Genomic DNA, 23,207 nt, shown 5'->3' on the forward strand with positions numbered 1-23,207 from the left:
ATTACCTTCAGAACGGTTATCTTTATTTTCTAAGGATGGATCTTAATGATATTTATGGCTAGTGGTGCTTTCAATCTTTACTCCACGCTTTTTATATGGCTATTGTGATTCTCCTATTCTAGATGAGCATATGGGATATCATTGTGTGACCTAGAAGTTCCACAAGTCTTTTTAATGGCCAAAGATGCGACATGATATTATCTAATATGTGTGTAGCTACGTTTGGTGTCAAGTTTGTAATACTCCCCCTTGTATTGTGGAAGGATAGTTAGAGTCAATTGCAATTTCCCATTCATTTAAGTTGGTGGTATTTGATTTGATTAGACATTTTCCATTATGGACTACTGGCAATGAGTATATCATTATTGCTTTTGACTATTTAACTCATTTAGGTGAAAGTTGGTGCTTTTACTAGCATGTCTACAACTATTGTTAGATACTTCCTCCTCAATCGAATGGTATTCTAGCATTTCTATTTTGAGCAAATTCTTTCAAATAATAGTTCTGCATTTATGGTTGAGATATTTCACATTTTGACATTTCAATTAGGGATATATTACACTTTTATAAGTGTTTATCATCCATAGTCAAATGGTTTGGTAGAATGGCTCATTCGGACCTTTAAAGGGATGATCGTGAAATACATGAATTTTCAACATTCGGATTGAGATGGTTATTTGCCATTTTTTTCAGTATGTGTATATTATAGAGGTGTAAAGTCTTATTGGTGTTTCACTATATAAACTTTTATATACTCATGATCTAATACTACTAATAGAGTTAGGTTTACTTTCGCAATTGCCATGGGTTACTAATGCTAAGTCGTGGGATTAATATTTAACAAGCATTCTTCCACTTATTTAAGCAAAATTTATTAAATATTTGGGCCACATACAAGTGGGATAATAATGGCATTACAACTTCTATTATCGTTCACTTACAAAGTACAAAGTAGACTTGGTGTTAGTCCATTTTAATTCATTAATTCATTGCCAAGTAAACACTAAAATTGAATTTTACATTTAAAGTCAAAGAAAGTCAAAATGCTTAGAAATATTCTTGAAATTTTACAACTCTTCTGCTTTCGCTGAAGAAAGAAGGAAAGATCGTTGGCTATGGCCGCTGCTCTCGGGGGTTCCCTAACCCTAGCACCGCGAGTGGCGAGCTCACCGCCTGGGAATCTCGCGCCGGCGAATCTAGTGGGGAAAGCTGGCGCTGGCAGTAGAATCGAGGCGAGGGTTTCCAAGGTAGCTCTGGCTATGGCGGCGGGCTCGCCCGTGGAAGAGGCAGTGCACGCTTCGGTATCAGGGGTAAGATTCTATCGCATTTCTTTTCGCAATTTATCCTCGACACGATGTCGACATTAGCGTGTAGTACAAAGTAGCTCGTAGTAGTACCACTACGACTGTGTCGTGATTTCTCATTGTACTACTCTTTGCATGGCCTTCCTAGATCATCCATTTCTCACTCGCCCCGCGATTGTCACAGGCCACGGGAGGAGAAACTTTGCCGGAGCTCCTGGTGAGAGAAGTTTTTGATCGATCAGGGGATGGAAATTGGTTGATCTTTGCTTAGACAGAGTATATGGTGGACATGAAATGCGAGGGTTGTGTCAAGTCGGTTCGCGGCAAGCTGGAGCCTCTGGAAGGTCGTCTGGAATTCTCTCTTTTTTTCTCTAAAGTGGCTCGTTTTCTTCGCAGTACAGGCGTGAAAGCTGTGACCGTAGATCTGTCTAATCAGGTTGTCCGTGTTCTCGGCACGGCTCCAGTGAAAGCCATCTCCGCGGCACTCGAAGAAACCGGCCGCAGTGCCAGGCTCATCGGACAAGGAAGCTTGGAAGGTGAAGTTTGCTTTCGAGCTGTTGTTTGTGGATTTCCTCGTGAGATTTTTTCTTTCTTTGTGTAGATTTTGGAGTCTCTGCTGCGGTCGTAGAGTTCAAGGGCCCCGAGATCCATGGCGTGGTTCGTTTCGCTCAAGTCTCCATGGAGCTTGCTCGCATCGAAGCCACTTTCACCGGCTTGACTCCCGGCGCTCACGGCTGGTCGATCAACACATATGGTGATCTCACCAGAGGCGCTGCGAGCACCGGAGCCATTTTCAATCCTCAGCAGCAAGACACCGAGGTACACAAAAACATATTTTTTTTCCTTCTCGACTCATTTGGAAACTTGTCCCAGCCTCTTGGAGATCTTGGAGCTGTTGTAGCCGACGAAACCGGGCGGGCGGACTTCGCAGGAACAAAGACCGGCTTGCGAGTCACGGACTTGATCGGCCGAGCTCTCGCCATCTACGCCACCGCTGACAAATCCGTCCACGGCATCGCCGCCGCCGTAATTGCTCGAAGCGCTGGAGTCGGGGAGAACTACAAGAAGCTGTGCTCTTGCGATGGAACCATCATCTGGGAGTCGTGAAGTTCTTGCAAACAAAAAAATTCTCGTAGCTATGATCGACTAGTACAAGAAGCTGTGCTCTTGCGATGGAACTATCATTTGAATCGTGAAAGAAGAAAAAATCTCGTAGCTATGATCTTGCGATAGAACTATCATCTGGGAATCGTGCAGTTCTTGCTAAGTGAATCGAAAAAATTCGATATTGGTACTTGGCTATAGTAATTTGGATTCCGTGCTTCCGGGGGACAAGATCTTAACTAACCCAGTACGACACCTTCTTGCCTTCACGTCTGTACGGACGCGCGCGCGCGAGATGACGGCATATTCTCCCGCGACGGTTTATTCCGTGGCGCGTGTAGAATATGCCGCTTATTTGGACATGACAGCTATGGTCGCCTTGTTCTTCACTCTTTTTTCTTCCCCTTCTTCGATCGTCGGCGCGGCACCGCATGCGCTGCTAGATCTCACGAGAAGAATCCGAGCTCCGCGAATCCCCCACGCATCTCTCGAGTTCTTGGAAGGATTTTGGCGGAGCGATGCGCGTGTAGGCGGAGGGCAATGCGGTGGAGCGCGATCCAGCTGGTGATGGCGCTCGCGCTGCTTTCCACGCGCTGCGATGCGCTCGTCCAGGTATGGGGATTCTGGCTAGCGATCGAGCGCCATGCAGCGGCAAAATCTCTGGAAATTTCATTTCTTGGTTGGTTCTTTCTTTCGTTCTTTCTCTGGCAGGATGAGAGGATCTCGGTGGGATTGAGCAAGAGGCCGGTGGCGTGCGTGTGCGCCGATTCCTCGCGCGCGCCGGTGTGTGGGATCGATGGCCACACCTACACCAGCGCTTGCGTGGTACGTTTTTGGTACCCTCTCGCGATCGGATCGAGCGATTTCCCGCAAGAAACTAACGCGCGATTTTCTCACAGGCAGCGTGCCGGGGCGTGGAGGTGAGATCGCGCGGCGCTTGCATTGGAATTCTTGGGAGAAAGAGGCCGAGGAGTTCTCACTCGTGAGTTAAGAGAGAAGAAAAAATTCCTCTCTCTCTTGCGTAGGGTCGAATCTCGTGAGTTAAGCGAGGAGAAGAAAAAATTCCTCTTTCTTTCCTCTCTCTCTCTCTCTCTCTTGCGTAGAGTCGCATCTCGCGACCATTTTGGAGGGTTTCACGCTTTCTCCTGTCGCTTTGGAAAAGCGCGGAAGGAAAACTTTGTTTCTTGCGATCTCGATAATCAAGCATCTTTCTTCCACCAAAAGCCAAGACAAAAGAATCTATGAACCCTAATATATACCCCCGCCACCTTTTCTTTTCCTTGCCTCCATAGCCGAGCTCTTTTATCTTTGCAAACATCTATTGCGCAAATCGAATTAAGTTCTAAAAAGAAAAGCAACAAAAAAAAGAGCAACAAACAAGCTCAAAGCTTAGAATCTATCTGATCAAAGCCTACTCAACTTGGGCAGTACAGCCGATGCCGAGTTCGGACTGAAAATTGAACGCCTCGCGAACCTCTTCAAGAGTCTTAAATGCATCCAGGTTCAAGGAGTCGTCGTGCCCAGCATACGGAGTTCCCTCCAGGTCCTGTTTAACCACAGGGAAGAAAGGCGCCAGCTTGTTGAGGAGAGCAGCCATCCTACTAATCCGTCCACTGTCCATCACGTTCACAAACCGCTGGTGATCTCGGCAACACTCCACCAAGGGCCCAAGCCCAGCCGCGCCAAGGAGGCTAATCACCTCCTCGTTGCTCCAAATCCACGTCACCGTGGCTGTCCAATGGAGAGCGAGGGAAAGACATAGGCAGCAACTTGAGGACTAGCTTCGTCTGTGATGAGATCGGGATGGAGCGTGAGTCTGGAGAGCACACTCGAAGAATGGTGCTCAGCACCAACGCCTTGGGGGGCCTCACAGGGCTGAGTTTCTCCTCCTCGCTTGCTTCCTCTTCCTCCTTTGTTTCCCTGCTGAACCATCTTGTGGGCAGCGATGAACATGAAGCGCAAGTAGCATGACCAGTAGTCGCTGCTCCCCATGCTGACATAGTCATAACAATCTTCTTCTTCCTCCTCTGAAACCTCAACTTCCTCCTGCTGCTGCTCTTGTTGCTCTTCCCCCTCTTCTCTCTCTCTCTTCTTCTTGAGGAGTGCTTTTCGGCGAGCTTGTAAATGCTCCTTCGCCCAGTCGGGAGCCCTGAAAACGATCCCGCGAGTCATACTACTCTATACTATTCGTAATGCCCTTTACATATAGAAGAGAAACGGACAGCTTCAAGCTCAATAATCAAGCTTAACTAAATAAGTATATTATTGTAAAATAATCTGGTATATCCATAGTTTGTCTTAAGCTGAAATTAATTAAGTATATTCTTGGTATATACTTTATAATGTGTATGTATACTTGTATACTTGTATACTTGTCCACTACTTGTATACTTGTATGTTTACGTATACAACATTGCCCTGATGATGGGAATGCGTCATTATTTCAATAGATCAAATTTCAGATATCCTCTGCATATCTTCTAAGTTTGTCACCACAAAGCAGTCCCATAATCGTGTCATTAACTAGGTACACTCCTTTTATAAAGAATCGACGTATTTTCCCACCATCTTAGCTCTCAGTGAACCATGTCGATGTGAGAACTCAAATCCCGCTCGCTGTGCACGGCCATCCCACAAATCGGGCACAAAACCGAGAGAGACTGCCGGAAACTGGAGGGGATCGATGGCGGCGGCGGCGAGCTCTTTGCTGGAATGCTACTCGGACCAAAGTGGTCGCTCTCAAAATGCCGGTTGATCGCGGTCACCCCGTCGAAGATCTTGTCGCAAATCGGACACTGCTCACTGGTGGATTCTTCTTCTTCTTCTTCTTCTTCTTCTCTTGGGCCGCTGCTAAGACTTCCAGCACCACCGTGGACTGCTGCTCGATGCAAATCCATGGCCTTCAGCATCACGGCCCGGTGGCAAACGTCACACTCGTCCGTCCGCGAGCCACAGCTGCTCTCGTGCTGGCTCAACCCGTTTAGCCTGTCTCGCAAATCCTTGGCATCGCCCCCGGCTTGTACCACGTCCCCGCAAAATCTACACGTAATCTTTCGCAGTGGACAATCGGTAGCCTTGTGTTTCACCTGAGATTGGAAGAAGATTCTCAATGTGAGCAAAAGAGAAACAGAAAAGTTCTCGTGCTTACCATGGCCTGCATTTCCAAGACGACTCCACAGTCGCAGCTGTGAGCGACATGGAACACCTCTAAGTGTTTCTGGAGCTCCTCCTGCCGGAAAGCTTCACCGCAACCCGGGCAATGGACGTGCTGGCCCGCCTCCTCCCGCCGAAGAACGATCCCACAGCCCGGATAGCCACACGGGACGTTGTGACGGATGCAGTAGGCCTCGTGTAGCGGAAGCGTACGCGATGGTATCATCTGCTTGCAATTGCCACAAGTCTCGTAGCCATCCTGGACCATCTTCGCCTCAGCACCTCCAACTCTGTGACCTGCCGCTGGCTTTTCTCTGGATTCCCTCCCCTCCACAGCCAGCGTGAAGCTGGACACGCCTCTAAATCCAAACACCGCGATGCTGTAAACTCCTACCGACGCGCCTGCTAGACTGATAACTTTCGTCCCCGTGTCGTGTGACGACCACTGATGCTCATCTCGCGAGGGAAAAATTACCGGATGGGCAGCAACATAGACGTCGGCATCGCCGCCACCGCCACCAACTTGCAACCGGATCAAGAGCTCCAACTCGTCTTTGCTCGCAGCATCCGCCAGCTTTTGATCGACGCTGAACTTGTAGTACCTGTACTGGCCTTCTTCCACTACACCACTCTCGGCTTTGCCTATGAGAAGTGGCACAATCTTCCCGGGAAAGCTCTCCTTTAGCGGCGCATCCACGTCCACTTCCATGTCCGTCTCGAGCACCGACACTGCCGAGGCCGGTTGGAGCTCCAGCACCAGGAGCCTATGATCCACGCCCCCAAAGCTGACGCTCAGGACGTCTCCACACGATAGAGCTGCGTGATGGCGGAGCTTCGTCTCCAGCACGGCCTTGTGATTGGGGACGTCGCCAAAGTCGGGGCTCTCCGGCTGGAGCTTGGCATATCTTCCTTTGGGAAGCCTTACGTAGCGAACTCTCACACTGCTTTGCTCGTCACCCTCGAGCAAACCCGCGTTGCTCCAGACGTGCCAAGGCAGCCCCACGAATCCCTCCTCCGCGGTGAATTCCAAAACCCCGCCGTGCGTCGCCGCGATCTGGCTGGAACTCGCATTGTTCGAAATCTCGAAGAACATCGGGCCCTTGTCGATGGCATTCTGGGACGCCAGTACCTCAAAATCCGCGGCAGGCAGCGTGATCTTGTCGCCATCGCCAGGAATCTTGAAAGCTCGAAGAACCCTGCTGTATCGAACCCCATCCCCCAATTCTCGATCCTCCTCGTCTTGCCGCTGGGCCTAGTACCAGGCATCGATCGCAATGAGAAATCCGAAGAGATCGAGAAGAGGACTTACCGCAAGCGCAGCTTCCGCCGCTTCGATCCGGGCCCGGCGCCGAGCTTCCTCGATCGCCTCGTGCTGCCTAGCCGCCGCCTCGCGAGCTCTCCGCTCCCTCTCCAGCCGCGCCCTAGCCCTCTCTTTCTTCTCCGCTTGCTCCCTCTCCCATTTGGCCTTGGCGGCCTTGAGCTCGAAATCCATTGCCAATGAACCCTAAAAAAGAAGAGTCAATGCTGACACGCCCAAGCAAAAAGACGTCGACGAAAAACTACCCGAAACTACTAGAAGTATCGATCAAGACCATGAAACAATAGTTATTCAAATTAATATTCAAGTAAATACCTGTTAAACAGTCAGGTTGAACTTGCGTAAGAAAGCAAGAAGCAAGGAAGAAAACTCAAGAGCTTACATCTTAGATTGTTGTCCACGGTCGAGCGATTCCAGTTACAGAACCTGCTCCATGACCCCACTCCAATCTGTAAGGCCAATAGAAAACAAACACTTAAACAACTAGTCTCTACAGAGCTACATGCTATGGCTAAAGCACTTTCAAACATCTCTACAAAAAGGAGAAAGAACTGACTTACAGCTTTCCAGATCACACCGTGTTAGTCGCTCCTCTCCTGCTTCTCCACAAACCCTGGAGCTCTGGGTCTCTGGGTGGCCACTGACCACCACAAACATCCCCGTGCCACAAAGATCCCACAAAGATCCCTGTTGCTGCCTCTCTCTCTACGATCGCCTCTTCTTGTCAAGGAAGAAAAACTTGCTTGAAGAAACTCCCAGCAATCATCAAGCTCCTCGCTCGCATTCCCAAACCCTGGACACATCCTCCTCCCCAAGTTGCATTTTGAGCACATAGCTTCCTCCTTCACACGGCTCCAACGCCTGCCAGCCCCTCCACTCGCGATCCCCTCTCCTTGTTGCTGCTGGTCAGTGGCCAGCTCCACTTCTCCACAAACCCGGGAGCTTATGGGCATTCATCTCTGCCACTCCGCTTCCCTGGGAAATTTGCAGTTGGGAGGAGCTGCAGTAAAAGTTCCTTGGCTGCAGTGTTGCTCACACCTCCTCCCCACCCCCATTGGCCGGCCAAAACCTTATTTTGGAAGAAAGAAATGAGTTACTCTGCATCCGACGGCTGCAATTGGCTGGATCTAGTGGCCTAAAAAGTTCTGCACTTCCTCCTCATTATTATAGATAGTCAACTATGTATTCCAGATTGCAATAGGAAAATGCAATATTAGATATTTCCAATTTGCATCAACTTCAGATCTGATTGCATTTAGGTGGCAAGATTATTATATTATTTGATAATTTTTCTAGTGAATTTCCTGGTTTACCAAATAAATAAAATCCATAGTAATATAAATATTGAGGCTACTAGAAGTACTAAAATCGTTTTGAGTTGAGAAGAATAAATTCTTGTTTTGTCACTTTGAGTTTCATATCTATTTTGGTTAATGGATTTTGTTCTGGTAGTACACTTGGTAATTTATACAACACAAAAATGCAATGAAGGGTTAATATATTATCCAACTACTTGCAAATGTATTGATACTATTGATATATTTGGATATAATTTTACATATACAGGTGAAAATTATATACTTTTTCTGTACCATTATGTACTGGCACACCACTACCTGCTATTCATGAATCAAAAGAATCTTATAACACTCAAGAATGCCCATAGAATGTTATACTAAAAATAAAAGTTATAATATATTATTCCTAAAACTAAATTATAAGATATTAACAACGCATTGTCTTAAAAAATTAATAAAATATTAATCTATATACTAAAATGAGTTTTTAAAAATACTTACTGATTTTTTTTGGCAAACTCTTTCATCAGACAATTTGATGTTTGAAATGGTAGGTATAGTTATGGGAACATATATGTGATTTTGCCTAGGAGCATTATATATTTACATATATGAGGATATACATTATTATAATTGTTATAATAGTAATTTAAATGTGATTGTGTGCATTATACTTTTGGCATGGGGATGCCATGTATGAATCCAACCCATGCCAATTGGAATTGTCCATAACACGTAGATAAGATTGTTAGATGTCATATTACAATTGGGTAGAAAAACTCAAACATTACATCAAGCATGCTTCCCAGTATTAGAATTGTGCACTTTAGCTCATCTAACATACTATATAATACCACAATCTCTACCTTTCCATTAATAATTTCATTTAGCACTTGTTGCTTCTACAAGATTCTACTCTTCTAGATAACACTATTGTTTTTGGTGAATACCTTGAGTGCCATGATGTGGCATTTGTAATTTTGAGGTAGAGATTAGTCATCACTCTTTGATGATATAAAATTCACATGCTAACATGGAAAAACCATGAAAGCTTAATAATAGACTCTAGATTAACACCCACAATCCCAAGACCTAATTAAGAGGTCTAATGCAATAATAACATCAGCATAATGGGTAGTGAACATCATCTATAGCATAAAGTTCCATAGCCAGCACTCTTTTGGCATGATGTTTGTTTTAGGTGTCACCAGGTTGATAGATCAATCATCTGATTGCGCATTTTTGCCAAACTTAAAAATGAAGAGGATGCTAATGTGGCAATAAAGTGATGTGGATTAAAAAATTATATGTGAATAAAATCTAATATATACATGCCTTGAAAAAATGTTATGTTAAAAAAATTATTTTCTAAGTCACACATATGTGTTATAACAATTCAAATATACATATGCTTTAATATCATAATTTTTTCATGGTAATACATTTTTTTGTCAGGCCACTCACTCCTATTTGGGAGGAGTACGTCCATCCAAAACCTGCAATAATTTTTTTTAACTATTATTGATTACTCTAGGAAAGTGATTTTATATTAATAAAAATAAGCCAATAATATTCCACAATTTAAAATTTTACTTGAAGGTACTGGTTAAGTTTAATAGGTTTGCCAATTTACATAGAAGTTTGATGAGATGAGCTCTTCTAGTAATAATCTAAGTCATGATTTATTTAGCTTGACAGAATTTGATATTATTTTATTACTTGAAACCTTAGTTAGTAATGAATCTATCCTTAATATAAAGCTCCTTAGTTAATATAAAATATTAGGAATAATAAGGAATATACTAGAATCTTCTTACCTAAATACAAAAGGTTTATTTAAATGAATTTGAGAATATAAAGAAATTCAACACCATAAATTCTCCACAAAACAATTTTGTTTGGCTGGGTAGAACTGTATGGCCTCCATTCATTTTATGACACTTAAGGCTACACATTGGGAGACATTGTTTGCTATAAAACACATAAAATTCATACCCAATAATCTTGCTTTTGAGCCCCAAACATGCACTTAATGCTGAAATTAATTCCATAAAAGTTTGTGATGTGTGATGTAATATCATCTCACCCAAAGCACAAGAAAAAAAATGCAGTGAAAGATAGTGAAATTAGAAGCAACATTAGTGGGATTGAGTGAAGAGGTCGAGAGAATGAAAACAAGAGGAAAAAAAAAAAATTAAATCCTATGTGGTAAGGCCTAACAGCAACTTCTGACAATAAAAATAAGCATAGCCTGCATAGATAAACATTTTTAAAAGCAAATATATTCTTAGAAGTTGGGTTATTATTGCCATGTTTAAATAATTAAAGCATAAAGTTTCTATCTTTAGTTGTTGCTCAATCAAAACATATAGATGGAAGGGACTATACTTAGAATATGCTTGAATATTTTGGGATGTTATACCAATTAACGGTTTTATTCAGATTAATCATGTCTTTATAATTTATAGATATATTTATAATTCATAAACTTTTCTAAACACTTCCTAGTATATTCTTATTTATTCTATTAATGCAATACGATTAATCTTGTTATAAACATGCTTATTCTTATAAACTTTCAACATAAATATGATGAGGCACTTTCAAATGAGTTTCAAAGTATGAAAGAGTACAATTTGATTGTAAATATTCATAACATAGTTAGGATAAGGAACTTAATCAGTTATTCAAAGAGCTTACTATAGAGTTTAATACAAGGTCATTATATGCAGCTTTAGTTAATGCACCTGAAATTGGTTTTAGACCAGAGGATATAGATCTTATAACTTCAAATACTACAACTAGGATTATATCAAATTTACTTTTAATAATAAATGTCAGAATTCCATTAGGTCAAGGTATAGTAGGTAAAATAAATTTTAATCTTGAAATATATGGTACAGCCATCAGAGAGGGAAAAGCTATTGGCATTATTTGGAGCTTTTATGAAACTTTATTTCAGCTTATAAGAAAAATATAGTTTGTCTTTATGCCTATAATATTCATCTGGCTTTATATCAACTTCTATATTAGCAATTAAATTACACATTAATAAACTATATTATAATAATACTAAAAAAGAATAATACTACTATTAAGCATTCTAAGCATTGATGTATGCAATGTGTTTGTAATTATATAATGTAAATAGTTATAAAGAAGAGGATTTACTAGGATTTTATAGGGCTTGTGTGAAGTCATATTGTGTTTTTAAAATTAAGTTTATTTTTATACTAAAGTTGATAGAATCAAAGCTTATTTATTTAATCAGATTTATACTATATAAATTTTAATTAATTAAATTACATTTTAAATTAAGTATACGTATATAAGATATCAAGTCCCTTCTGGTTGTTTGCATTTCTTTATCTCTATTGTTATGACAAGTAATAGTGGTAGTTATTAGCTCTATTTTTGTCTTTGATACTATATGTGGAAAAAACAATTGCAATCTGGTCATAGCTAGTAGAGAAACTATAACTTTGTTGAAAAATAAAAAGTGTAATGAATTTATATTTACTTTGTAAATATGATAGTAATCTTTCATTTTAAAATAATGGAGTATTAAATAGTAAGAATTGAGATATTTTAAATAACATAATTATTTATTATGACAATACTACTAGTAGGCACACAAAAACTAATTTTAAAAACATGGCAGATTTTATAGAGTTTGACTATGAGTTTGTGAATATGGTGGTCAAATAAGTTTATTGTGTTTTTTTTTCAATTTTTGTGTAAATTTAATTTTGGTTTTTTTACAATAGCTCTAGATAGCTTATAAAAAGTACCTTTCAATAATCTCAAATAAGATATACTAAAGTTTATATAGTGTTTTTCAAAATTTATCAATATTTAAAGTGTATATTCAAATAAAAAAAAAAAAAAAGTTTTTCAACTTAAACTAAGATGACTACTAAAATTATCAATAAAAGTTTTAATATTAGTATGGAAATTCAGACCTTACAAGTTTTATATATAAGATAAACCTTGTTCTGTTTATTTGACAACAATATCAGTTTTCATTCAGCAAAAAAAAAGTATGTTTTAATTTTTATAATTTTATTCTAAGTTTTTTTAATTGAAGTAATTTTATTTAGACTATTTTTCTTTATTTAATGTGTCTTTAAGTGGCATTTGGATATATTGACAATTGTGATGATACCTTCCAGCAATTATATTATCTCTATCAAGGGTCATTTGAGTTATTTATGCAATTTTATATTTACTTCTAGAGTCTTTTACTTCATGTAGAGTTAAATATATTAAAACAGATTAAATTGGAAATGTTATAGCCAACACTTAATATACATTTTTTGAGACTTATGTATGTGATTGTCCCAGCCACCCTTGATGACACTTTTTGACTGGTATAACACTATTAAATATCACCTTACACATGCTTTATCTCTACTTTTTATGGGATGTGATTTTGTTCTGATGAAGGTTGACATTGTTGTTGCCTATATTTAAAGACAAAGGTGAGGATGTGGTTATAATTGTGATGTTCATTGTTATACATATAATAAAGCTAGTTACACATATCAGTATTGTCAGTATTTCCTAGATTGGTATCTTTCATTTCTTGGGTGGAAGGTTTGGAATTAAGAACTTGTTAGTGTTGTTGTCATTTGGCACTAGTTCATTTAATATTCATTTTCCAAACTCATTTTTATAATAAAAGGTCCCTTTTTATCTTCTCTATGATAGTTAATATGGGTTTGAGATTATCTTGTATCACTCAGCTTGTTGTCATATGTTGCCATCCACAATTATATTATGTGGCAGAGCCAATCTTTTATCTCAAAGGCAATAGCCATATACATAAATATGTGTAAGATAAAGTAGACCTAGCTATGTATATGGATGATCTCAAACTTGAGTTTTAGGGTACCTCATCTTTGGTATGAATTGATTATAGTGCAATTATACAAAGTATGATTTTGAAGTTTTTCCCCCTTATTACATACTCCATTTCTTAGAAGGAATAAGTAGAATATAAGTGAGAGGAATAAGGGAATATGAAATGAGAGGGTAATTTTATAATCACACTTAGCATGCATTGTAACTAATCCATACCAAATATGAGGTTAAAAGTTTAACTTAACACTATAGTCCTTTCATTTATATTCCACTTCTTTTTTCTACTTTTACTTTTTGTTTCATCATTTTTATATTACTTTTTATTGTGTTTACTTTTTACTCTTTTATTCCCTCTCTAGATCCTTTATATAGTTTTTGTGTTACAATGGTTGACCAACTTATAAAGGAGTATGTTGATTTTTTCAACTTTGATATATCATCTAGGGCTAAAGTTGAAATATGTTATTCTAATTAAAATTTCTATTTGGAGTTGGTGTACACTAAAGGAGATCAAAATCTTATAAACAAATGTCAAAGAAATATTGGAGAAAAGTGCTATCCAAAAGTTTTAGAGTTCTTAGATATCTGAATTTTATTTTGTGACAAATTTTGATAGCAATATTTAATTTTATATTGACTATCATCCATTAAACAATATGATTGTATGCAACTAAAGAGAATGATTCAAGAAATGATTCATAAAAGTTCAAATATAAAAAGAAAAAGCCCATAAATAAAAATGCACCTTCTTTATAATTGGTTAAGGGTCTTGGGATACTTGAGGTTAAACATCTTTATATTTAAATAATATTGGGTTAAATGACTTTCTAGGAAGTCCAAATTCAAGAGATTATAGTGACTATTTTAAATATATACCCTTTACTTCACATTGCCAATTTTCTAGATCATCTAGAAGAAGTTAAGTTAAATCTACATCATTTGGGAGAAGTTATTAATTCACTAAGTAAAATTTGGTTTTTAGATATTAGCAAATGCTAATGATTAAGGAGGATATTCCTAAAATTATTTTTCATACACTATTTAATTTGTATAAGTTCTTAATGATGTTATTTAGTTTGAATAACATTCCATAATTTTTCTAATCATATTGCACAATTGCAAGCATTACTAAAGTTATCAATGTTATTTTTTGTTTTGTTTAAGGATTGTAAATGAGCATTTGCAAATCTTATAGAATTGGCAACTCCCCTAATTTGGCATATCCTGACTACACTCAGTTTTTCATTTTGGACATAGATGCTTTTAATGTTAATCTTAAAAGTGTGTTGATGCAAAAGAGTATAAGGGTGCTTAATTAACATCATCTTATTGTAAAAGTGAACTAATCTATGACAAAGGAGTGTCTAATAATAGTTTAAGGTTTGGAGAAGGTTCATGTATAATTACATGATTTTCAAATGTTATTAGAATCATACTATAGCCACTTTATTATTAAAGTGAAGAATTTGATTTATCATACTTTTTTATAGGTTTTAAAGTTTAAGGTATATGATTGTTTTAATATTAATGCTAATGCCCTTTCTCAAGCTCTTCTTCCTTCTTTGCTCTCTTCTCATTTTGGTAGATTTATGAAGCTCAAAAAGCTGAATTAAGGATTTAAAGGCTTTGTGGTGGGTTTAAGAATATTATATCATTTGCGATTTTGACATTTATATTCTCAATATTACCCTGAGGATAACATTCTTTACTTTGTAAAGATTGATATTAATAACTATTTGCAGTTAGTACTACCTTTGATATTTGTGAACTTTCCATATTCATATTAAGATGGTTATTTGTCATTTCTCTAGTATGTATATGTTATAAAAGATGCAAAGTTTCATTAATATTTCATTATATAAACTCTTATATAGTTTTGATTTTATATTACTAACAAAGTTAAATTTACCTTTACCTCCTATAAGTAGATGATGTTAAGCCTTGGGATTAATATTTGATGATCATTTTTCCACTGGTTCAAATAGATTTTACTAAACACTTAACCCACATACAAATGGGACAATAATAGCACTACAATTTATATTATTATCCACCTATAAAGTATAAAGTAAATAACTTAATATTAATTTATTTTCCCAATCTTATGGTATATGGTTTGTTTAAAGGGTTTATTGTCCAATAGAAGGGACTAAATTAATAAGTTGAATTATAAATTTATGAAATTAGGCACAATATTTAACAAGTTGATCCTTTAGAAATTGTGTGTGTGCAACAAATAAAACATTTCATACAAAAGGATAAAAAAGTTTGACCCACTAGTGCCTCATCTTAATGTTCTTTCAAATCCTAGTGCATCAATTAAAGAACCTTAATTAACTTTTATCATTTTGAGATGAGGGGATGATATGAAGTTTAATGATGCTATATATTATTGTTTAGTGAGATTTTGGTAGTTTTCATATTAATTTCAATTCAGACTACTATATAAGCAAGAGTTTTGGGTTAATTAAATATTAATAAGTCTAAAAATTAAAGAATAAGAACATTTACTTTCATAAAACCCTTTGAAATTGTGAATAACACTCGCAGGAAGCCAAATGCAAAGGCATTTAAATTTCATTAAAAAAATATTTAATTTCATGCTACATAATGATGAAAGCAAATTTTGTTAAAGAAACATTTAATTTCATGCCATATAATGGTGAAAGCATTTGAGATAAAATAAAGATGCTTAAATCTTTATGTTTGCAATGATTGTGCAAGCAATGCAATATCTTAAAATTCTTTGAGCAAATGCACCTTTTAAACTCAAAGTTAGAGATATTTAAAAATGTTAATAATTTAAATATTCACTCTCATAAAACAAAAAGTATTAAGAATTGATTTACACGATGAAGCAAACTTCAGCTCTTTCTGGATCCCACGATCGACCTGAGCAAGCTTTTGTACACTCCCATGTCCTCGTTGGGCAGTACCTCGAGACCCTTCTGGATGCTCTCCACACCCGCAGCTCTCACAATTCGATCTGCCACTGCACTTCCCCTCGCCTGGACGAGCGTCTGGAGGGCTCCCACCGCTCGGCTCCTCAGTACCACCACCTCGTCTCCAAGCAACCCCGTGAGAATCTCCACCACCTTGCTCCTGAGCACTTGCTCCAGGATCACGGGAGACGACGATCCCCTGGAGAAGATCTCCTTGCACACCAAGCAAGCGCTCATCTGGACCTCCTCGCATGGGCAATTGAGCAGCGCCTCGAGCTCCTCCAAAATCCCGGTGCCCAACACTCTCTCCACCACTCTAGCTCCACCAATCTTCATGAGCGCCACGAGCGCCGCCAGAGCCCGAGACTTCACCACCGCCTTGCGGTTCCTCAGCAGCTCCGGCAGCTTCTCGTCCAGCATGTCCGTCTCGAGGAGCTGCGCCATGGCCGCGTCTCCAATCCCCGCCACCTTCACCACCGCGTTAAGCACTCCATCGTGGAGCCACCCCGATCGAGCGTCGAGTAGCAGCACCAGCTCGCCCATCACGTTCTCTCGGATCAAACTCTCGCAAACGTATCTGTCCCTGCCGCTGCTCGATCCAGCTCCGGCGCTCGCGAGCTTGGCTAGAACATCCGCTGCGTCCTTCTTGACGAGTATGTTGATCCCCGGAGCTCCGCTGCTCGAGAGGAGCGTCCGGAGCTTGTGAACGAGCCCGGACGCCACAAGCCCGCGTCCAAACTCCTCGTAGTCGGCCTCCACGAAGCAAGCTGCGATGTACTTGGCTATGGAGGCGTAGGCCGAGGGTGACGAAGCACGGAACAAGAGGTTGACGATCTCGGCACCCACGATCGCGTTGAGCTCCCTGCGAATCTCCTCCTTGCTCGAACAAGCCTTGACCACGTCCACGATGCTCGCCAGCGAGCTCGCGTGGAGATCATCACTGTCCAGGACCAGGATCCCGCGGAGAGCTCCAGCGGCGGCCTGCTTGGATTCCTTGCTCCCGAAGTGTAGCAGCCAGGGAGCCGCCACTGCCCGGGTGTGTGGCTTGGCGAGATTGAGCAGCGCATCCACCGCGCTGGATCTCTTCCGCTCCAAGAACATCACCACCAGATCATGGACGTCGTAGAAGAGGAAGTCAGGTGTCCGGTTGAGCAAGCACCGGCGGACGAGCTCTCGAGCGTGGAGTAAGAACGGGCTCTTCTTCCCGAGCGCCGACCAGAGAGCTTGGAGGCACTCCACCGGGACTGGCTCGTCCCAGGAGATCGCAGCGAGCGAGGTGAAGAGATCGTGTGTGTCGTGCTTGAGTCCCACCGTGCTCAGCTCGATCGTGCTCATCACTCCCGCCAGCCAGTTGAGATGGTTCCCGGAGCAAACTTCCAAGTGATTCGCCACCGCGTTCCACTCCGCCCGCCGCCACGATCCTCGCAGAGCTTCGCCGAGAATCGCCACTGCCAGTGGATGGTGGCTGCAGTGTCGCAAGAGCTTGCTCGCCACAGCCTGTTTGAAAGAAGAACAAGAGTGAGAAAGAAAGCACAAAGAAAGTTGGCGAAGTGTATACTTACTGGGAGATTCTTCTCCGGCATTCCACTGTGGAATCGGAGAACGCCTCGGCTAACCGAGGCCGTGTCGCGGAAGCCGAGCTTGATCGAGGCCACCGAGCCCGACTCCACGCAAGGAACCGGACTATCCTGGCAAGTGATGAGGAACTTGGAGCTATGGCGCTTCAACTGGATGATCCTGTCCACGATCTCCTTGTCACACACATCATCCAGCACGATCAAGTAGGAGGACTCCGCCACCACCTCCTCGAGCAGCGCCCAGCAATCCTGGGAGCTCCCAGCTCTCTGGAGAAGCTCCTTCTGGCAGTTCAGTTCCTGGAGAAGTGACTTTAGCTTGCTCTTGAGCCGGCGATCGCTACCAGCGATTTTCCCGACTCGGATCTCCACTGCGCTATCGGCGAAGCACTGGGGAGGATTCGCGACGATGTACGCCGCGAGGGAGGTTTTTCCCACGCCGGATGGCCCGTGGACGATGATCACGCTGTGCTGGGAGCTGGAAGATAGCTCCTCGCGAATCCTTCTCGTGAGCTTGCTCAGCGGCTGGTATCCCTCGAGCGTGGATGCGTGGAGCCGCGGCGCCGCTCCAAATGCCTGACACGAGAGGAGCTCCAAGATCCCTTCCTGGTAGTCCAGCCAAATGCCCAGCTCCTCGCATAGCGCCTCCAGCGGCGCCGCCAATCCACCGCCGCCGCCGCCGCCGCCGCGCGAAAAGCAAGTCCTGCGAAGAACGTACCACATCGAGGAGGATGGTCTCTTCTCCGGGGCGATGATCTTGCCGCGATGGAGAATCGCTCGCGCGGCGTCCATGGCCGGGACGAGCCTGGCGCAAAGAACATCCATGCTCTCCAGGCGCGCCATGACGAAGGCGGCGTGCTCGTTGTTGTGGCGGAGGATGTGCCATGACCTGGAATGGAGCTGGTGGAGCTGTGCTAGCCTCTGCTGGAGCCTCTCCGCCGCCGCCACAGCTCCGCCCACATCGCCGCCGCCATCGCTGCACCCTCGCAGCTTTTGGGCGGTGTCTAGGAGCGACTGGATCGTGTCGGAGGAGGTCTGTGAGACCTCGTAGGGATTCATGGGCGCAAGGAGCTACTCACAAACCAGGATTTGCCCAAATTCGCGATCCAGCGAGCGCTCCCGGCGAGTGGCGCGGCATTTAAGGCGATTGCTGGGGTGGATCCAGCTGCCCATCACATCAAACATCCATCTTGGTGTCGCTCGCGAGAGAGCGAAGAGAGGGGCTGCGGTGGATCAGTGGTTGAAACAAGTCAATGAAAAGGAGCCATTTTAATCCACCGTGTAATGTCCGGACGTTCTCATGCGCCACCCAAGTTTGACTTTTCCAAAGTAAAGTATCTAGAAGAAATTTCTTGATTGTCAGTTATTATCATGGTCAAAGAGGAACTAGCGATGGATGGTAAAAGGAATCTTTCCCAGGTTGAAATTGAGAATTCTTCACAGTAGAGGAAATTTTTGCGAATGGATCAAGTGTTCTAGTCGTTTCTGGCTTGACCACAAAACATGTCATACATACATCCATGGAGAGAATCAATCACTCACAACCCATGCACGAACCCAAATGTTATTTTTCTTTACATGGGAAATGGGAGATGCATAGCATGACCATGGTCCTCGCGCGCATTCATGACCAATACCCGTAAAGCGTACGACAATATTTGATAGTGTGTAGAACAACGAATTCTAGACACAAACACCACGCTCTTTCTCTGCCCCAGGTCATACAGCTCACAATTGAATATGGCTGACCATATAGCATTAGTATTGGGTCTCAAGGTGGCTCAGAGTCATAGGACCATAAGTGTTATATATTGCTGTGTGCAAGATATTTCTCCTTCATATGGACAATTGCAACATCTAAACCAACCGGGTGGTAATGTCAGCATGGCAAGGATAGGCAAATATTAAATCACTTCCTCTTTTGCATCTTGGTGTCTGATGCATTTTCTGTATTGTTTTTTCTGCTTTAAGACATGAATGATGCATTCCAGAAAAAAAAAAAATTAATGGTCCCAACATAAGTTTTTTGCAGCTTTATGTATTAGTTTGATTCCAAATAATAAATTCATGATAAAATGCTGAAGTAATTTTAGGTCGCTTAAATATTATTTACAAAAAAGATTATTTTATAAGCCTACAAACCAAAGGTTTTTAATCATAAGTTTACTATATATTCTATAAATTTGCACGCAAAAATAATACTAGATTTTTATATTATTACATAAATATTTTATATATATAATTTCTTGGGCACATAAACTTATATTAAATCTTACAAACATAATACTAACCCAATGTATTTAAAGATTTTGATGATTGCAGTAGTCATTATGGATTTTGGCTGTATTCTTGGTTTTATAGTAATTGACAAAAGAGTTAATACCACTTATGCAAACCTTTGACATTAAGTTTTTATTTTTATTTTGTGTTGAAAAAGATATCAGTGTAATACTTAATGTTTTTTAATATATAAAATATAAAAATTTATTTTACTAATTATAATCTTTGCAATACACAAATTTAAGGTCTTAAAGTTTTTGAATAAAAATAATTACTTCTAAATTTTATGGCCACTGAATAAAAGACTCTAAATTTTATATCACCCAAACTCCTCTTTTTCCTTAATGTTAAATGTAAAGTTTGTTTATCTAGTATAAAATTTACTTCAGGCTGAAAACTTTTCCCTTGTTTAATTTCCAAGTGAGCTAACAAAATGAGTAACTCCTAAAATATACTTTTGGATTGACTAACAATAAGTGGACTATAAAAGTTTTTTTCCTTCAAAGAACTAAACTTTATTTAGTCTTACATAAATAAACTCTTCTACTTGGTTAGAAGGGTATATTAGTGACAAACTCTATAACTATGTTATCTAGAGCTTATCACTAACTAAAATTTATTTAGTCTTACATAAATAAACTCTTCTACTTGGTTGGAAGAGTATATTAGTGATAAACACTAGAACTATGTTATCATCTAAAAAATGATATGCAATACATTTATTATGGTAAAATTAATTTTAAAAGTATTTTTTAATATTAATTTAATTCTTAATGTCTTTTAATATGTTAAAAAGTTGCAATAACTTTGCATAACTAAATATGAAGTCTGGTAAATACTGGGATATATGCAAAAAAAAAATATAAATAATTTCTTCATAAGAGAAATATAAATCTAAATTTCCATGTTCTTATAGTCTTAATACCTTTATTTATAATTTTGACAACTATAAAGTATATTTGTTAAATAATTTTTTTTATAAAAACATCAATTTAATATTTTTATTTGTAAAGACTGAAGATTGGTGATATAATAAATACTGATGTGACATATTAAATGAACCACTTGTTAGCATATTTTTCAAAATATTACAGCTAATATTGATTATTATTATTTATGGTCTATATGAATAATATTTTCTAAAATATGAGTAAATATAAATAATGTTTTTATAATTATATATGAAGTTGCAAAAGTTACTATATCACTATAATTATTTCATAGTAACATATATAATACATTTGTTTTATAGTTATTCCTACTTTTGAACCACTTTCATTATTAATTGTATCTAGAATAAAAACATCATATGCATTAGTGGTATTTCTTTCAACATTTAAAGTTCTATATAAACTTTGAGCTTTTGGAAGTTTAGTATTTGGTATAGTATTAATTGCCTTTGCCATTGTATTTATTATTAATACATTTAAAATATCAAAATCACCAAATTTCTTGTATTAATACTTTTACTACAAGTAATATTAAAAAAATCTTTGTATATTTTATTATGTTTTTGTTTGTTATGCTTTACAATTTTAAGGCTGGAGTGACAACATCATATTATATAATTTTTCAGTTGTGTGTACTCAAAAAAATAAATAAAACAAATATGTTTAAGAACTAAGAATAAAATTCATATTGGATCTCAATTTCAATTTAGGAAATATCAGCCTTTCAATTTGCTTGGCAATCTTGATGGCTAAAGATGGTATATGTTCATTTTATTTTATTCTAATTTATATTTGTCTTCTGAAAGAGGACATTCCAGAAAAATTAGTTTACATATCTGCTTGGTAATTGGAGAAATGTATCGGACTCTCTTCCAGCTTTCATTAATGCAAGGTTCAAAGCTAGAAGAAGCCTCCTTTTAATCAAGAAAATGTCAACTGAAGCATAGCCGTGGATAAGAGCATGTAGGGAGCGCTCTTGTCTTCGCTCACATTGCACTTTGGCGCATTGATGGATCCAATCTCGCCATGGCTCCTGCGTGCAGCAAGCAAGCTCACACACACGGCATGGTCAGGCAAATAAGGCATTGAATCGATCAAGTCTTGGGCATCTTCCAGCCGCCCCAATCTCCCAAGAATGTCAACCATGCAGCAGTAGTGCTGCAAGCTCGGCAAAATGCCGTGATCGGCAACCATTCCCACAAAATGGGACCGAGCGCTCTCGAGCTGCCCAGCATGGCTGCGGGCAGTCAAAATGCCCGCGTACGTGGTCGCATCGGGCTTCATCCCCTCCAGTTCCATGCTGTGGTATAGCCCCACGGCAACCGCGGTGTAACCGTGGTGACCACATGCGGCAACCACGGCGTTCCATGTCAGTGTGCTCCACGCCGGCATCCTGCCAAGGGTCTTTGTTGACTCTCGGAGATTCCCAGCCCGACAGTAGGCCGCAATGAGGGTGTTCCAGACTACCAGGTTGTGCTCGGGCATGGAATCAAACACGGCTTTAGCTTTTCCAAGGTTTCCAGATGCGGCATTTGCTGTGATAATCGACGTCCATGCAATGGTTGAAATATGGGGCATAGTTTTGAGAAAATCCACAGCTCTATCTGGGTCTCCAAGCATTGAGTAAGACGAGACCATGGCGTTCCACGAGACTTCGTTTCTCTGAGGCATATTCTGGAATAGTTCCTCTGCTCCTATGATCATTCCTGCCTGCGCATTTGCGAAAATGAGAGATGTCCATGAGACTAGAGTGGTCTGTGGCATTTTCCCAAACAGAGATCTTGCTTCCAAAATGTTTCCGTTTTCTGAAGCGGCTTGTAGCATTGCGTCCCACGCTACGGCATCACGGGCAGGCATTCTCTCAAAAACACGCTTTGCTTCTTCGAGAAGCCCATTCACGGCATTTGCGGAAAGCATAGCGGTCCAAGCAACAACGCAGCTTTGCTGAATCGTCTTGAAAATATGACCGCACTGAAGAAGATCGCCGTTTTGCGAGTACGCAACTAGAAGTGCAGTGCTTGCAACAACCCCGTGCGAAGGCATTGCATCAAACTGCCTCCTCGCATCATCAAGATGCCCGTTTCGGGCATAAGCCAACACCATGAAGTTCCACGAGTAAACATTCCGCTGCTTCACGGAATCAAACGTAGCACGCGCCTGTGCCAGACTTCCGCTCCGCCCATAAGCCTCGATCAGAAAATTCGCAAGGAGACGATCGGATCTAAACTCTTCCGCCCCAAGAATGATCGCGTGGATCCGAGTCGTGTCCACGAGACTCGTGCTTTGCCGGAGACGATTCGCGAGAAGCGCAACATTCATAGGCGCCGAAAAAATGGAGTCTCACATTGTTAGTCCACGCTGGTCAGCGTAATGTCAACGGTGGTCAACAAAGCCCGAGATGATCGTCCATTGTTAGGATCA

The 23,207-nt window shown here is 40.6% G+C and overlaps 4 protein-coding genes across 10 annotated transcripts; 1 reads left to right on the plus strand and 3 right to left on the minus strand.

The window, feature by feature from the left end:
• The first annotated feature begins 1,063 nt into the window (after positions 1 to 1,063).
• On the plus strand, positions 1,064 to 2,598 carry LOC9637099 (copper chaperone for superoxide dismutase, chloroplastic/cytosolic). 7 transcript variants are annotated; one of them, XM_024662260.1, is made up of 6 exons: positions 1,064 to 1,310; positions 1,489 to 1,521; positions 1,580 to 1,648; positions 1,706 to 1,840; positions 1,906 to 2,123; positions 2,178 to 2,598. In XM_024662260.1, the coding sequence occupies exons 3-6, from the start codon at positions 1,585 to 1,587 to the stop codon at positions 2,409 to 2,411; spliced, it is 651 nt and encodes a 216-aa protein (XP_024518028.1). In that variant the 5' UTR covers positions 1,064 to 1,310; positions 1,489 to 1,521; positions 1,580 to 1,584; the 3' UTR covers positions 2,412 to 2,598. The 7 variants fall into 7 exon arrangements, with proteins under 7 accessions (XP_024518028.1, XP_024518023.1, XP_024518024.1 ...); XM_024662257.1 differs by having other exon boundaries at positions 1,073 to 1,310; positions 1,453 to 1,521; positions 1,576 to 1,648; XM_024662258.1 differs by having other exon boundaries at positions 1,073 to 1,310; positions 1,576 to 1,648.
• A 2,232-nt stretch (positions 2,599 to 4,830) lies between these two features.
• On the minus strand, positions 4,831 to 7,053 carry LOC112341687. The gene is made up of 3 exons (XM_024662266.1): positions 6,871 to 7,053; positions 5,557 to 6,813; positions 4,831 to 5,494 (listed from the first exon to the last, which is right to left on the minus strand). The coding sequence occupies exons 1-3, from the start codon at positions 7,051 to 7,053 to the stop codon at positions 4,985 to 4,987; spliced, it is 1,950 nt and encodes a 649-aa protein (XP_024518034.1). The 3' UTR covers positions 4,831 to 4,984.
• Positions 7,054 to 15,838: 8,785 nt separating this feature from the next.
• On the minus strand, positions 15,839 to 18,811 carry LOC9637589. The gene is made up of 2 exons (XM_024662263.1): positions 17,545 to 18,811; positions 15,839 to 17,479 (listed from the first exon to the last, which is right to left on the minus strand). The coding sequence occupies exons 1-2, from the start codon at positions 18,613 to 18,615 to the stop codon at positions 15,905 to 15,907; spliced, it is 2,646 nt and encodes an 881-aa protein (XP_024518031.1). The 5' UTR covers positions 18,616 to 18,811; the 3' UTR covers positions 15,839 to 15,904.
• Positions 18,812 to 21,707: 2,896 nt separating this feature from the next.
• LOC9637590 (pentatricopeptide repeat-containing protein At4g02750) lies at positions 21,708 to 23,105 on the minus strand. Its single transcript, XM_002988415.2, has one exon. It carries the CDS (start codon positions 23,103 to 23,105, stop codon positions 21,708 to 21,710), a length of 1,398 nt encoding a protein of 465 aa, XP_002988461.2.
• Positions 23,106 to 23,207: the final 102 nt, after the last annotated feature.

This window comes from Selaginella moellendorffii, unplaced genomic scaffold (assembly GCF_000143415.4).
Source record: "Selaginella moellendorffii unplaced genomic scaffold, v1.0 SELMOscaffold_88, whole genome shotgun sequence".
Taxonomy (NCBI): domain Eukaryota; kingdom Viridiplantae; phylum Streptophyta; class Lycopodiopsida; order Selaginellales; family Selaginellaceae; genus Selaginella; species Selaginella moellendorffii.